Here is a 15,759-nt window from a genome sequence, read left to right on the forward strand (position 1 = left end):
GGGGCTCTGCATCTGATCTATTGCTTGTGTCATGTACTGAGAACCCTTTTTCTTTGTGCTAAAGGGAAAAGGCCCAGTAGGAAGGCAGACAACACAACAAGTTGACATGCCCTCTGCTGAGAACCTGGCATGAACCTTTCTCTGCTTGAAGAGATTTTATTCCAACTTCAAAACAATGAGGTTACAAAATTGGACAAGGTCATTTGCCTTTTAGCAGCTGGATGCATCGGGAGGTATGGGGGGAATCCAAAGATAGTGAAATTTGGGAAGAAGGATGTTGAATGAGATTTTTATAAAAGCTTCTGATTTACTTGTGGTGGTGGGAAGCTGCCTGCTTCTAAATAGCTTTTTTGGCTGCCCTAGGAGGTTTCAGAGGTTTGCTGTTTGCATTTTGCTTCTCCTCATTATGGCTAAAGCTGCCTGAATTGTGCAGTTTAGTTTGATACCAAGGCCATGAACTGCACAAAAAATAAGTAAACTTCTTAGTACTTAACATTAAGGTTTTATTCTTAATAAACCTGAGAGGTTTGTTGGTGAAATCGACAAATTTCTGACAATCAATGTGTCATAAAAGACTCTAAGTTTTAACCCCGTGAAGCAACCAGGCGAATGCTGGTTAATAATGATCAGAGACAGGCAGAACCAGAGATGGCTTTGGCCTACGTTTTGCAAAACCTCACTGGTGGGAATTTGGTGTTAGCAAAATCAAAAGCAAGGTTATTTAGACTTGTTCCTGTTTTTTCCAGACACCCACAGCTCATTGGGTTTGGATGAATGGCTCGTTTTGGCCCCGTTCTCACAACTTTAGGGACATGGGAGTGCACTTGCCATGGTGGGAAACTCTTTTAACTGTGAGCTTAACAAGTTCTGCTCCAGATTCTGCTCCTGGTATTAATGGTTACAATTCCATTGAGAACAGAGCTCTCCACTGACTCTATTTACACCTGTTGTCTACTCCGTAATGCATTCTCTGACTGGCTATTCCAGGCCAGAACTTTGGGAGAGCCTGTATGTTGACTGTGTTAGTCAGTGTGGGAGCTAAGGACCCCAAGAGAACCACAGGGTCTGTCAATATCCCACATCCCCAATCACCTTTCTATTCACCATCACTAAATTCTGTCTTTTCTCTAGCCCAAGAGATACTCTAAATAAGCCTGGTCAGCCCAGGGCTGAATGGGGTCCAGTGTGAAATGAAATGCAAAGGCCCTGAAGGAGGAATGCGAACCCAGAGGGAAGGTGTGGAAACTGCATCAAAGGCAGCTGGCAGAAAACCAGCCAGCCAGTGAAACAGTTCAGAGCGCTTTACCTTTTTGAGAGATGGCTTCATTTGACTGAATCAGCTTGGGTTGAGTTTTAATTTCTTGCTTGGCTGGGTCTAAGATCTTTCTAGTGGCCAGCCGCTTTCAAGCTGGGGTGGGATGGGGAGGGGGAACATATCCTTGAGCTTTCATTTGCTTCCGTCACCAGTAATCAAATGACCTTGACATCAACCCCATTAGCTATTCTCAGAAAACATCCTCGCTCCCCTCCTTACCTCCTATTAATTCTGCATTAATTGTACAAGAGAGTTGCCAGCCGGGGGATGGGGGGCGAGATTAAAAACATAAAATCAGCCATTCAGCTCAGTGCATCGGGGAGGAGGGAGAGAGAACCATTTTGAAATGGCACGCCCTTGAAAATGAGCTCTCAGCTAGGAGAGTGATTGAAAGAGGTCAGCGCTGCAGAGGTTGAAACCAAAGGGTCCACCAAAGAAGGCTTTTCAGACAAAACCCGCAGCTTGTAACTGACCAGTCAAGACTTCCTCCAGATTGAAACCTCGCTCGTTCCGGGAGCTTTGGGGAATGCTTTTGCTGGGCTTGGATTGCATGGGCTGCCGTTTGTTTGTTTGTTTGTTTGTTTGTTTGTTTGTTTGTTGTGTTTGGCTCAGTTTAGGGGCCCGAGTGGCAGCACCGTGTGGACAGGATGCAGCAAAGGCAAGGGACAGAGGGCTTTGCTCGGCTGCAGTTCAGCCTCCAATGCAGGTATGACTTGGCACGGATGAAGCACTTTGCATTTTCAAAGTGCTTTGTGTGAGTAAGTGCCAAGACACCCTTGTGAGCTAGGGAAGTGAGTGAGCATTAATGGTGGTGCAGCAGGGATGACTTGCACCAACCAGGGGTTAGCAACAATGCATACAAAAATCTGATAAAGATAAGCCCGCCTCTCCCCTGTAACTCCCTGCTGAAATAATGCTAGGGAGAGAAGGCAGCAGAAAAACTCTCTGTATCTATCTCTCTAGCTCTCCTTCCTATACCCCTCTGTGGTATCTAACAGCCCCTTCTTCCAGATGTATGAGTTATAAAGAAATGTCCATTGGCTAAATATGTATGGGCCATGCATTAATTATGCCTAGTTGAAACCATCTAGGCTGGAGGGTGTCATGTTTTTTTACATACAAATGGTAATCAGGTAGGTCCAGACCCAAAATGACTTTTGTTTTAGATTAAAGAAAAATGACAACAAACATTAGCCATAATAAAGTCTCCATGAGAGAGAGCACAGTATGTGCGTTCCCTCCATAACCGGGTGCAGCAGCTCTGAGAACAAAATGGCTTCGCTTTCTGCTCATAAGCAGAGCAACATCCCCTTCGGGGCAGTGTGAGTTAGGTTTTATAGAAGAGTCTTTGTGCTGACCTTAAATGTTGGGTCTCCTGTGACTTGACAGCCTCCCTGTGAAATCATAAACCTAGCCCACAAACTGAGCCCAAGTCACGAGAGATGAGACAGCAAGGACTGGAACATTAAGCTCCCCCATTAAACTCTGCGGTGCCTGGACCATTAGCTTAGAAGGCCTTGAGTTCCAGTTCGTAAGCATAGTGAATTGCTTCCAGCTGAGAGAATATCCCTGTATCCCTTTGTGAGTATGTCAGTCGGATCAGAAGAGAAAGCCAGGGACTGCCTTTTCCATAGCTGGAGAACACAATTATTTTCTGCCTTTGAACGGGTGCAGGAAGGAACTGTGCTCTGGCAAGGCAGTAGCAGTTTGGCGAGCACATTCCTTCTGTCTTTGGGTTGATGCTTTTCAGTGCTTTTCCTTTACTTATAGGTTGCCCTTTACGCTGCGTGGAGCAAATAAGGATTGTTTAAAACCGGATGGGTTGTGTTTGCTGTGGGGACACTGAGAAAGAAAGAGAAGCCTTCTAAAAGGGAAAGAGACGGGGGAAACTGCTGTCGTCCACTCATGCAGAGTGTACGGGTAGCTGCACTTGGAACGCCTGTTCTTTTTATTAGTGTTGTAACGGTGCTTAGAGCCCTTAACTGAGATGGAGGTTCCATTGTGCAAGGCACTGTACAAATACGTGGTGAGAGACAGTCCTTGCCCTGAAGATCTCCGAGTCTGAGGAGGTGCTGGGTAGGAGAAAGGGATCTGATATGTGAGCAGAAGATTGAGAGCTAGGGTAGCGCTGATGTGTGCAGGCAGTGTGTGCCAGGGCTGAGAACTGAATGGATGGCTTGGCTGGGGGTCCCAGACCGCTGCCTTAACCACAAGCACATCTATTCCCCCCTTCCGCCTCCTCTTTCTCTGTCATTAGAAGCTAAGATCTAGCTGTATTTTCTTTATTTTTCTATCATTGTCAATGTGCTTTTGCAGCCCGCGTCACTGTAGCATCAGGGATCTTTGTAGCCAAAAACTAGCAAATACAAAAGTATATTATTAGGGATGAGTCAATACAATTAACATTTCCTGCTCCATTATCTGCATGCAATGCCCTGGCCTTGTAATGATGGTTGATTAACTAAACGCCTGATTAAAGAGGTTCTGTGAGGCAGCCTGGAAATTGCCAGGCCTGGCTTGGAAGAGAGAGGAAGGCTGGTCTTGGGGCTAAGGCGCTGGATGGAGACCCAGGAGGAGTCCAGTTACTGGTCTGTGGGACTTTGGGCAAGTCCCTTCATCTGGGCAGTGCGTCTTCACTGCAGAATTGGCCCGGGTGATCAGCACCTGGGTTAGCCTCGCTTGGGGATGAGCAGCCACGCTGGAAAGCCCTGCTGTGCTACCGTGTCCTCCCTCGCGCTGCACTCTCCCGTGTGTGTTGCTAGGACTTCTGGGGACATATATCCCATGGGTCTCTGTGCTGCAGTAAACTGAGGCCCCCCCTAGGATTCTTTCCCCGTGAATTGCTGAAGAACCTGTTTGCCCTTCTGGACACACGGCGGGATTGTGGGAAGGCTCAGGAGGACTATCAGCACTGGAGTGGGTTAGCCTCTGTCCATAAAGTGGCACGTGACCTCTAGGCTAGCTGGGCACCCCAACATTCAGGGGAAAGGGCTGTGTGTGTGGATAGGAGCAGGCTTAGGGGCAACACCCAGGCAGCCCAGGCTAACTGTACAATGTGGACACCACCTGGTGTCTCAGCTCCCTTCTGGGAACAGAGCTAACTGTACTTCCTTTAGCTGTCTAGCCTGGGAGGTCTTTGGGGCAGGGATGTTTATTCTGTGTCTACTTAGCACGGTGGAACCCTGACCTTGGCCGGGCGTCTTGGAGCCATTACAAATAGTAACAGGATTCTGTTGGACCCCACCTGCAGTGGGGATGGGCTTTTTGCAGGGAGCATTTTGCCCCTAATACATGTAGGCCACAGAGCCCGGATCTCCTGATTCCCAGCCCCGTGCTTTTCCACCCCTTCAGTTGTGGTATTATTCAGCTTTGGGGCACGGTGCTGGTTTCTGAAGCGCTTTCATGGATCGTGCTGTCCCGAGGGCCCTCGCTGTTGAGTTTTCCGGCTGTGCATCTGGTACAAAGGGCACTAGCTGTGTTTACAAACAATCCTCTGAAATTCCTATTAAAATCCCATCGATCCAAGTGTCTGGCTGCCGGGAGCAGCTGTCTGGCTGAGAACAGACAGACCTACTTCAGGCCAGGGCCGGTACCTACTGGGAGCCTGCCAGGAGACTGAGAACACAAGAGTGTGATGGCGCTAAGGAAGCCTGGCTTCTGCCCCAGGCCTCTGACCCGCTTTGCCCTTTCTCCCGTCTCTTGCAGGTGCTGCACTCCTCCGCCGACTACTGCAAAACCATCCTGGATGACAACAGCTCCTCTGCCCTGATCATCCTCGGCTTCGTCATCATGTCCCCGCTCATCGTGGTGGCCATGGCCGTCTACTGCAGCCTGGCACGGCGCCTTCGCCTCTTCCTGTGCTTCCAGCCCTACGCCCGGGCCGTCTACAAGGGGGTGAAGTGGCGCTGGTACGGGGAGGGGGGGCTGTGCAACTGTGCCAAGGAGTGGAGCACTCAAGTCAAGGCCTGGGTATGAGCTCGCTGAAGCGGCTCCCCCAGGCCCCTCCCCCCAATACATCCCCCCTTGGCACCTACAAAGTCACCAGCTGGAGTCCCGGTAGGCATAGGCTCTCAGGGTCCCTAGGGCCAGAGGAATGTAGCTGGGTCTGGAATGAACCCCTCTGTACCTAGGCCTGTAACCCTCAGCAGGTTCTCCCCATTGTGATGGACAAAAGCATGTCAAAGGGGCTTGCCCTCCTCCTACTTATGCAGGGCCAGTCATGTCCCTGCTGGCACCGAAGAGACAGGACTCACTGACATAGAAAGGGGGATACTTCATTGAGGCTGCTGGACACAGACAGACCCTGTGCTTCTCCCTGGCTCCCAACTTCGTGCAGCTCGGTCTCAGAACACGGGATCTCCTTATGTCGTGGACTAGACTGAGCAGTAATGGAAGGGGCTGCTGATGGTGCCGTGTGCTTAAAATGCTCCGTCCTTTGTCCCAGAGAAGTGGCCCCCTGTAAACCACACATTCAGCCAGGATGTGCCCCCCCCACTTAGAATCCTATTGTGGCTGCACAGGTCTCTGGCCCCACAAATGCACCTGTGAGTCTGGGCCTATACGACACTCAGGAGCCGTCACCTTGTTGCACTTTGACTATGTCCGTCCCGCTTTGCACAGCTGCTTTCGTAGCAGGTGATAATGGTGACTGTGTTCCTTTGTGATTAGTGGGGACCAGGTGGCTTGGGGGATCTCTACCGGGCTGTGGGTACCTTCCCCCCAGGGTGCTGGCCTGAACCCTGCCTTCTTCGATGCTGGTTATTGAAATCTGATGGCCACGCAATGGCCTGCTAGACATTGGGTATTGTCCAGTGCAGTGTTTCCCAGACGGTGGGTCCCCACCTGCCACTGGGTCGCAGGAAGGTTCTAGATTGGTACGGAGGGAGGGTTTGGGGGGGGGGGTGGAGAGAAACCTCGCCCCACACTCACCCCGCAGAGGCTGGGACTGGCTCCGCATTCTGGGCATTGATGGCGGGGCAGCTGAGTCAAACCTGAGTGGTGCTGCGAACTGGCGGATAGGGTCGCAGGGCCCGGAGCAGGGAGCTGGGCCCAGCTCTGCAGGATAGCAGCCGTTGCCCCCCACCCCCTTGGGGCCTCCCCTCTGCAACCAGCCAGGATTTGGTTTGGGAGACTGGGGGACAGGGGTTACTGCGGGTGGTCTGTGCCCCTTCGGTGGGGGAGGAGGGGAGGAGACAGCGGCAGTGGAGGAGGACCCTGCCTTTGATTTTGGGCCCCTCCCATGAATCTGGACCTTTTGTAGACACAACGGCGGGTCTGAAAAACAGACAAAACGCAGTTGGCGGGTCATCGTAGTAAAAAGTTTGGGAACCACTAGTCTAGTGGACAGGGCTCGGCAGCCAAAAGCCACTCCGGCAGCTGGCACTCGCTGACCCATCTCGTGCCCAGTCTCCACAGACAGGCCAAGGGTTGAATGGGCCACAGAGACGACATTCCCCACCCCAGCGCAGAGCTGAGGCCCGTCGGCAGGGCAGTGCAAGGGACGCGGCCCTCACTGATATCCCAGATGCACCTATAGGCACAATGGGTTTCATTCTCCAGGGCTCTCCGGTTGGCACCTTTCACCCGTACGAGGGGTTTGTTTCTGGGGGAGCGGGCCACACATTCTAAACCTACCCCTGCAAGAGATCCAGCCTGGGTTCCCATCCTCACCCGGTACCGGAAAACTAACACAGGGCCTGGTCCATTGCCCAGCAACGTCAAGGAGAGTCTCTCCCTTGGCTTCAGCTGGCTTTGGACCAGGCCTGAGGAGGGCCTTTCCGAGCTGGATGCCATTGACCACTGGAAGCTGTGTATCCCCAGTCGCCGTTGTTCTTCTGTCCACTGTAACCATTTCAATTGCTGATGTGTAAATAAACCCCACGCTGGGGGCTCTGCCGTGGGGGCCGCTCTTCACTTGCTGTCTGAGCACCGGTGGTACAGGCTGTTCATGTGTGATGCCCATTGTAATGTCACCGGGCCATTGGAGCCCTCGCTGTATATTAAAGACTAATTTATGTATTTTCCCTGGGCTTTGGTTTTCATTCTAAGGGCGTAAGGCCCTGGGGCCATCCCTGGAAATGCCATGGAAGCAAAGTGACCATGGGAAGCTGAGGGGGGTGGCAGCTGAACACCGGACAGCAGGAGAAGGCGAACGCCATTGGGAATTCCATGGCAAACTCAGGTTTAGTTCCCCAAATGTGTGCGGTCAGCAGATGGGCAGCAACCGGGCCCAGTCCCGCCTGAGGAATACACTTCAGGAGAATGGCTAGGGGCCTGGAACCACTGTTGGGGAAGAGCGATCACTGACGATCTTAGGAGACGAATAAGAGGGGACGTGATCAAAGTATTACTGTGAGAGCAACGTGGAGGCTGTGAGGTCTGTTCCATGAAGTGTTCTGAGATTTTTAAGCTTTCAAAATTCTCTGTGAAGGCAAATTCCCCCAACACATCCACTCTGGGTCAGCTGAAATGTTGCGTTTTCAGTTCTGTCTGTTTCATTTTGTAGATCAGACAACATTTTTACAAATTTGAAATGAAAATTGTTGCAAAACAAACAATCAAAATGGTTCATTCAGAAAATGTCAACACATTTCCCCCTGTTTTTTCCCCAAACACAACGCTGGTAAAATTGACCTGATTTTGTGAAATGGTTTGATTTCAATGGAACTGTGTATTCTGATGGAATATGGGTCCGTTGAAGTTCCTTTGGCTATCTTTAATTGTTGCTCCTTTGGCCCCAGAGGTTAGACAAAGCGGGGCCTTGCAGGGTTGCTTCCATGAAAGGATGAGAAATTGATGCTCTGAGGCAGGTCTGTTCTTGGGGCGATCTTATTTATTTACCCAAGATGCACACAAAGTCCTGTTTCCCTGAACACAGTAGGAACAACCAACAGCAGGAAGTTTCCTTGCTCAGAATCCCCAAGTCTGCTACACCAGTGAGCTCTGTGCCCAAGAAACTCTGTCTTTCCACTTCCTCTCAGGGTCACACTCACAACTGCTTCTCCTGGCTTTCTGATGGCTTTCTCTGGCTTTCTGCCTCTAATGCACACTGGCTGCAGAACCAATATCCTAGCCCCTGTATCAGGGTTATCAGGGCAACCCTCTCAGTCCACACAGCTTAGCTGCGACCTGCCATGTGCCTTGAGTGGTCCCTCCATTGCTTGTAGCTGTCTCTAGTACATAAAGGGGCTTAATTTTTCCTTCTATGGAGTCTGAAAGAGTGCTTGGCACAGCCATTGCAATTGTTTTTGGATCAGAGACCCAACGGATGGCAGCCATTAGCAGCTTTCAGTGTAACAGTACAAATAGTGAATGGGATCAAGAAGGTGGATCATGATTTTCCATTCAATCCTGGCTCATAGTATGAAAACAAGGGAACATTCAATTAGATTGAGAAGAGAAAAGGAAATACATTTTCTTACCATTGGCCTGTGCAACATATTGAGGACAAGAGTTTAGCAGGATTCAAAATGGAATTGGACATTGATATGGGAAACAAGAGCCATAGTTAGAATAATAAATATTACAAATAAACAAGAGGTTTAGAAGGGCTCCAGGGCATAAACCAGCCTTTAACTATTGGTGGTCAGGAAGACATTTCCACTGAGCTCAGGTCATCCCATAATTGCCTACTGCAGGGTTTCTTGAACACACTGTGAAACAGCCAGTGCTGGCCACTGTCAGAGACAGGACACTGGATCAAGGCTGTATCAGTCTGGCAATTCTTGTGCAAGTCAGTGCTTCAGTGATGCTTCTCCCCATCACCAAAGTGGCAGGGTCCTCAGTGAACAAAGGTTAATCTCAGCTCAGCTGCCTCCTGCTTTTGCTCAGGGGAAGGGCTGGAGGAGGGGTTGTTTGGATGGCAGAAAGGGGAGGGTCCCTGGGAAGTTTATGCTCCTCACATCAGGACAGAAAACTCTGAGGAACCCCTAGCTAGGAGGGAGAGAGGAGTTTTCTGCTTTCCTTTTTGTAGCGTGAACTTATTTTGCTTCCCCATTCTGAGCTATTATTCCTAGAGAGAAAGACCTTGCTGGCTGCTTCTGTATTTCCTCTGCTGAGTCATTCCACGAGCTTGTATTGTGATTCTTCCCACCCTGGCAGCTGAATTAAACCAATGCCTAGGCAGGTTGCCTCCATAACCCTGAACCCTCTACTCAGCACGGGCTTCAGTAGTATAGCTATTAACCCAGCTTCCAATTTACTTGCCTGAATCCAAAGAGATGCACACAGCAGAGCAAGATCACTGCAGGCAGCTGAGCGTCAATCCTGCAGCCTGGGTGTAATCCTTTAATCCATGCCTCATTGCGTCAACGGAGAAGGGCCGGCTCTGGCATTTCTAGGACACCTGATCCAATCAAAACACCCACTGAGTAATCGGGCAATCTAGCCCAGATGGTGGCAGACACAGGGCAGATCAAAGGTTTAGCCTCTGCTGGCCTGCTGGCCCTTCTGTTGTCTTGGCTGCATCTAGACCTGGTCCACAGCATGGAACAGAATTAAACGGCAAAGAGGAGGATGGGAAGAGAGAGAACTACACTCCATGCTGCTGGTGCCCAGAGCAACAGCATTGCCCTGGGAAAGGAAGGGCTAAAAGCAGCATAGAACTTGGTTGCAGGAGGGGTAGCAGCCGTTGCGGATGGGAAAGGATGTACACCATGAGAGGGTGCCAGGGAGGGACTGGCAAAAAGCCTGTGGACGGTGTGGTGCTGAAGAAAGAGGGTGTGCCTTGGACACAGCCAGACTGGGGCACACTCAGAGCAGGTAGAAGACAATGTGATAAACTGGGTAACACCATGTCGGGTGGGTCAGTCTCATTCATGGCAGCGGAACGCAAGGCAAGACCCCGTCAGCCTCTGCAACATAACAGGCCAGGCTGGCCGGGGGGACCCATGCTGCTGGGCTGACCTCGGAGTGAGCATTGGTATAAAAGAGACATCAATCAGCGTCTATCCAAATCTGTTACCGCGATCGCTGGGTCGCAGCCACCCCACATACCGCATGGGAGGCAGACCCTAGGACCCGCAGTTTGTGCTGAAAGGGACAATTAAAAACTTTCACACTAGGTGGGTGGTGCATGTTTCAGAACCTAGTTGCAGGTGTTAACTGCCCTAGGCCTGCCCTCAGCACACAGCCTCCTAGTGTTGTTTTGCCTCTGGCCCTGAGGGACTCACAAGCCAACATGCCAGTTAGGCAGCCGGGTGCAATTCATGCCCCTCCAGATCCTCTCAGGACATCTCCTGTGGGGCAAGTTCAAATTTGCCTCGTTACGCAATTTCTAAGGCATCACTCTGCCGCTCCCCAGGAATCTTGCAACACTGCTTCGGAATGTGGCCCTTAGAGAATAAACAAACCCCACCTACGTGGCATAAGGCTGCATTTCCTATCCAGCTTTCAGAGTAACAGCCGTGTTAGTCTGTATTCGCAAAAAGAAAAGGAGGACTTGTGGCACCTTAGAGACTAACCAATTTATTTGAGCATAAGCTCCGATGAAGTGAGCTGTAGCTCACGAAAGCTTATGCTCAAATAAATTGGTTAGTCTCTAAGGTGCCACAAGTCCTCCTTTTCTTTTTCCTATCCAGCGTTTCTGATGACAAACCACAAGAGTCTCCTACCTCTCTGAGTGAAATACCCAGCTGAATAGTGGCATGAAACTTTTTCTCCAAAATTCTTGGGGACCAACAACCATGAAAAAATACAATAGATACGCAGCACCAAATCCTGCCTCGACTTGTGCCCGACTTAGGGAGAGTTTGTTTCCTAATGATCAGTGTGGTGTCACCAGTCAATTTTCCAGTCACCTCAGTATTCCAGAGAACAGCATCACGCTGGGGAGGGGCAGGCTGCACAGCTGTGTGGTTTGGTCCTTGACCAACGCTTCCCCAGAGACACACGCAGCAGGAGTTTGGAAGACTCAACAACAGCTCTGTCCGGGGGTGGGTGTCTCTAATGTGCACTGCGGCATAGTCTGTGTGTATCTTCTCCTCCGGGGAGAGGATGTTAATAACAACATACTGGTGATCAATATCAACAAGGCTGATGAAAAATTGGCGAGAAGCTATGAGAATGATTAAAGGATGGGAAAACACGCTTTAGAGCGAAAGACTCCAGACACTCAGTCTGTTTAGTCTATCAGGGAGAAGGTTCAGGGGTGACTTGATCACAGTCTATCAGTATTTACGTGGGGAACGGATCTTCGATATTAGAAGGCTCTTCATACTAGCAGACAAAGGTGTAACAGATGCAGTCGCTGGAAGATTGAAGCGAGATAAACTCAGACTAGAAGTAAGGCACAATTTTTTAGTGAGAATAATTAAAAATTGGGACAACTTACCAAGGGTCATGGTGGCTTTTCCATCACTGGAAATCTTTAATCAAGATTAGATGCATTTCTGAAATGCTCTGCTTCGAACAGGAGTTACTTCAGGGAAGTTCCATGGCTTGGACTATACAGGAGGTCAGACTCCTAATCACACTGGCTTTAGAATCTGGGAATCTATCCATCTGGCAGGGGATGCCCTTGTCTGAATCAAACTGAGACAGCACCTCAGCAGGGTAGTATGGGGCACTGGGTCTATTGCATGAAATGTAAAATCGATATCCTGACCACTTGTGGTCACTAACGTTTCCATGACACGTTTCTCACAAGTAAGGACTTTAATGCCAGCATCCTGTCTGGGTATTTAAATTCTGCCACCCTAAAGACCTCCCTCAGGCTCAGCTGGCTATGGTACTTGTCACTTCCTGGCCTAACTGTTGTTTAATGCTTCTGTGTAATGCTAAAGAGCAGTTATGTTCCACTCCAGAGGTGGGTGCATGTCTGTGATGGGTAAAGTGATTCTTTGACGTGATCATGGACTTGGGTGTATATGAGATGAAGGATCAGGCCTCTAGTTTGTACAGAATTTTCCAGATGCTTTTCAGGGACATTGGGGAGGATCTTCCAGGGTGAAAGGAGCCGATTTAATAATTCTCACGATATTCAGCAGCACCAGAGTTTGCGCAGGACGATTAAGCCTGGGTGAGGGACACCCTGACTAAAAAAGGAAAACAAATCCAGAGTTGCTGAAGGGAGAATTGCCTTAGGCTCGTTTCCTTTGAACTAGAGACATCCTGTCCTTGCATAATAGCACATTTGTTCCAAAACTTCCAGGATTAGCTGTTATTATTATGTCCTTAGGCTCTCAGTAGCAACAAGAGGGGTAGGTTTCTGCCCCTTAACTCCTTGGGTGCTGGCAGATTTATTAAGCATGGCTGCAAACCTCAGCAGAGCACAACAGTTGATTAGGTGCTGCTTTTGCATCAAAGCATTGTTCATAGGGATTGGATTAGCCATTGCTGTGCCTATTTGGTGTTTACGTAGCAAAAATAACATGAAAAATGACAAGGCCGCAGTTGGGGGTCCCAAATAACCATGTTTACTAAAGACACACGAACATGCCAGACCTAGCTACATACCTGGTGTGGTCTGGGCTGCTTTCTAGAGGCTTCTAAAAGCACAGAACATGGGAATGGCCACTAGCGGGCTCACAGACTATCCAAAAGAATCCTACCTTATGCCACACCATTGATGGGTGGGTTTGGAGTGAATTTATGAGAGGCGGGGAAGCCCACCTGGCCAGAATCTCCTCTTTGCCTTTTCTTTTGTTGGATGTTTACAGTGATTTCCAGCGTCACTAGCCTGGGAAGAGTTTAAGTAAAATCTATAGTGAAACATCCTCATTCCTTCCTTCCTCCTTGAAGTATGTGATGTGGTATTTGTCTGTAGGATCACATAGCTTTCCCCTGCTCTGGTTCCTGACTGACTCTGGTTCCTGAGGGGAGGATAGCTCAGTGGTTTGAGCATTGGCCTGCTAAACCCAGGGTTGTGAGTTCAATCCTTGAGGGGGCCATTTAGGGATCTGGGGAAAAAAAAATTGGGGTTGGACTAGATGATCTCCTGAGGTCCCTTCTAATTCTGATATTCTGTGGTGTCCCAGTCTTTGGGGGTGGAATAAAAGGCCAGCAACTCAACCGAATGGCCAAAGGTAAATGTCACGTTGAAGCTGGTTGTTCCCAATAAACCACTCAGGTGACTATCCAGCAAAGGGTTTGCTACCACCATCTGGGCAGACTGGTCCCAGAAGCAGTAGGGAAGGGACCCAACCTGATCTGAAGCTGACCTACAGTCCTGAAATCTGGGGTGTCTGAAATCCAGCTCTAGAATATCTATTTCTGGCCTGTTTCTAATTTAAACACAGGATCCAGCCTGGAAGACGCATAACTGACTGTTCTGTTTGCTACAGCACACCTGGCAGATGTGCCCCCATCTGCGGGGGTTCTCCTTCCTGTTATTACGCATTCCCAGAGCAACAGGAAGTGGTTTTTCGGCAGCAGGGCTTTCCTGCGTTCAGACGCTGATTGCAGCCTTGCTCTTGACTCTATTATGCATGTCTGTAGCAACCTGCATTCCTAACCCAAGCACAGGTCCTGTGTAACTACGAATCAGACCCATCAATGTCGGCAAGAGAGCAGGATCAGTTCCTGGATCCTCAGAGCACCTGTGTGTTTTCAGACGTTGTAGTTAGTTCTCTGATCTAGCCCAGCGTGTTCCGTGGCCCTGTTCCTGAGACACGTATGTGATCAATGACTGCAACTAACACATGCTTATTGAGTCAGTTGCTCGCCTGCCACTTAATCAAATTGGATTTATAAAACAATATTCTTCAATCTAGTTGGGCGATGCAGAATAAATTAGCAGTTACCTGACAAATAGCCCTGTTCATAAAAACAACTCTGATTTAATTTACTGTTTTATAGAGAGTTTTAATATCAGTGGGGAAATGAATCCATCAGAAACCACGAGCCATCTCTCTGCAGCACGGGAGGGATGTTGTTAAGTGAAATAAATTGTATTCTTTCATAGACAGGGGGAATTGGATTCTCCTGGTGCCAGTATAAATCAGGAATGATTTCACTGAAGTCAGAAACAGTTACACTGAGGTAAAATTGGTGTAATGACAGCAGAGCCAGAGCCAGCACTGGATACTCCTCACTGGGGACTTGTGAACAATTAGATTGTAAGCTCCCTGGGGCAGGGATTGTTCCTTTGTTTGGTGTTTGTACAGCGTCTAGCACATTGTGTCCAGTTCTGGGAGTCACATTTCAGGAAAGATGTGGACAAATTGGAGAAAGTCCAGAGAAGAGCAACAAAAATGATTAACGGTCTAGAAAACATGACCTCTGAGGGAAGATTGAAAAAATGGGGTTTGTTCAAGCTGAGAAAGGGGACGTGATAACGGTTTTCAAGTACATCAAAGGTTGTTATAAGGAGGTGGGAGAAAAATCATTCTCCTTAACTTCTGAGGACAGGACAAGAAGAAACGGGCTTAAATTGCAGCAAGGAAGGTTTAGGTTGGACATTAGGAAAAACTTCTTAACAGTCAGGGTGGAATAAATTGCTTAGGGAGGTTGTGGAATCTCCATAATTGGAGATTTTAAAGAGCAAGTTAGACAAAGACCTGTCAGGGGTGGACTAGATAATACTTAGTCCTGCCATGAGTGCAGGGGACTGGATTAAATGACCTCTCAAGGTCCCTTCTGGTTCTATGATTCTGTGATTAGGGTCCTGGACAAAACCTGGGGCTCCTAGGGACTACTGCAATACAAATAAATAAAAATAATCTCTTCTGGTAGTGTTGGTGCCTGGTGGGTAATGCAGTGGACTGGGACTTAGGAGTCCTGGATCCTATTCCCAGCTCTTCCACTAGTCTGCTGGGTGATCTTGGGCAGGTCACGTCACCACTCTGTGCCTCAGTTTCTCCATCTGTACAATGGGGACAATGATACTGACCTCCTTTGGAAAGCACTTTGAGCTCTACTAATGAAACGGTATATGTGAGAGCCAGGTATTATTATCAATTTGCTCATTTAAGGGCTATTGGCACAGCATCCAGTTTGATTATATGGTTTTTCATTAGTCACAAGGCCCACAACTAGGGGAAATCTGGAAGCACCTTCATGCCATTTCTAAGCCATAGAAAGAAGGTCACTTAAATGTAAACAGCCTTGGAGTTTTCAGGAAAAATGTCCCCGGTGCAAACTCTGTGGTAATTAATAATAATGATTTGCCCCACCCCCTGCCAAGGTTCCAAGCAGACAATTAAAGTACAGTCAGTGTTCCTTTAAAATGCCAAAAAGAAGTCATTCCCTGTGTAGGCAATGCAGTGCAATGCTTAGTGCACCTGAACTGGGAGTCTGTACTCCTCCTGGCTCCTATTTCCAGCTGGGTCACTGTCTGGCTATCTGTCGAAGGTTTCATTACTGTAGTATGTGAACACTTCTCCACTCTTTATTTATTCGCACAGCAACCCTGTGAGGCAGGGAAGTGCTACTATCCCCATTTACTGATGTGGAAACTGAGGCATGGGGAAACTGAGGCACGGTCCCTCAGAGATATTTAGGCGCCT

At 48.9% G+C, this 15,759-nt stretch overlaps 1 protein-coding gene across 2 annotated transcripts in view; it reads left to right on the top strand.

Moving 5' to 3' along the window:
* Window positions 1-7,338, top strand: part of TMEM278 (transmembrane protein 278) — a 43,247-nt gene extending 35,909 nt beyond the window's left edge. The window contains exons 1-2 of one of the 2 annotated variants that reach the window (XM_078849304.1): window positions 1,569-2,021; window positions 5,021-7,338. In XM_078849304.1, coding sequence (XP_078705430.1) covers window positions 1,842-2,021; window positions 5,021-5,290 — 450 coding nt within the window. In that variant the 5' untranslated portion in view covers window positions 1,569-1,841 and the 3' untranslated portion in view covers window positions 5,291-7,338. Of the gene's footprint in view, window positions 1-1,568; window positions 2,022-5,020 lie in introns of those variants that run through there. The other variant, XM_073316529.2, reaches the window with a different exon arrangement.
* Window positions 7,339-15,759: the final 8,421 nt, after the last annotated feature.

The sequence above is a fragment of the Lepidochelys kempii genome, chromosome 18 (assembly GCF_965140285.1).
Source record: "Lepidochelys kempii isolate rLepKem1 chromosome 18, rLepKem1.hap1, whole genome shotgun sequence".
Taxonomy (NCBI): domain Eukaryota; kingdom Metazoa; phylum Chordata; order Testudines; family Cheloniidae; genus Lepidochelys; species Lepidochelys kempii.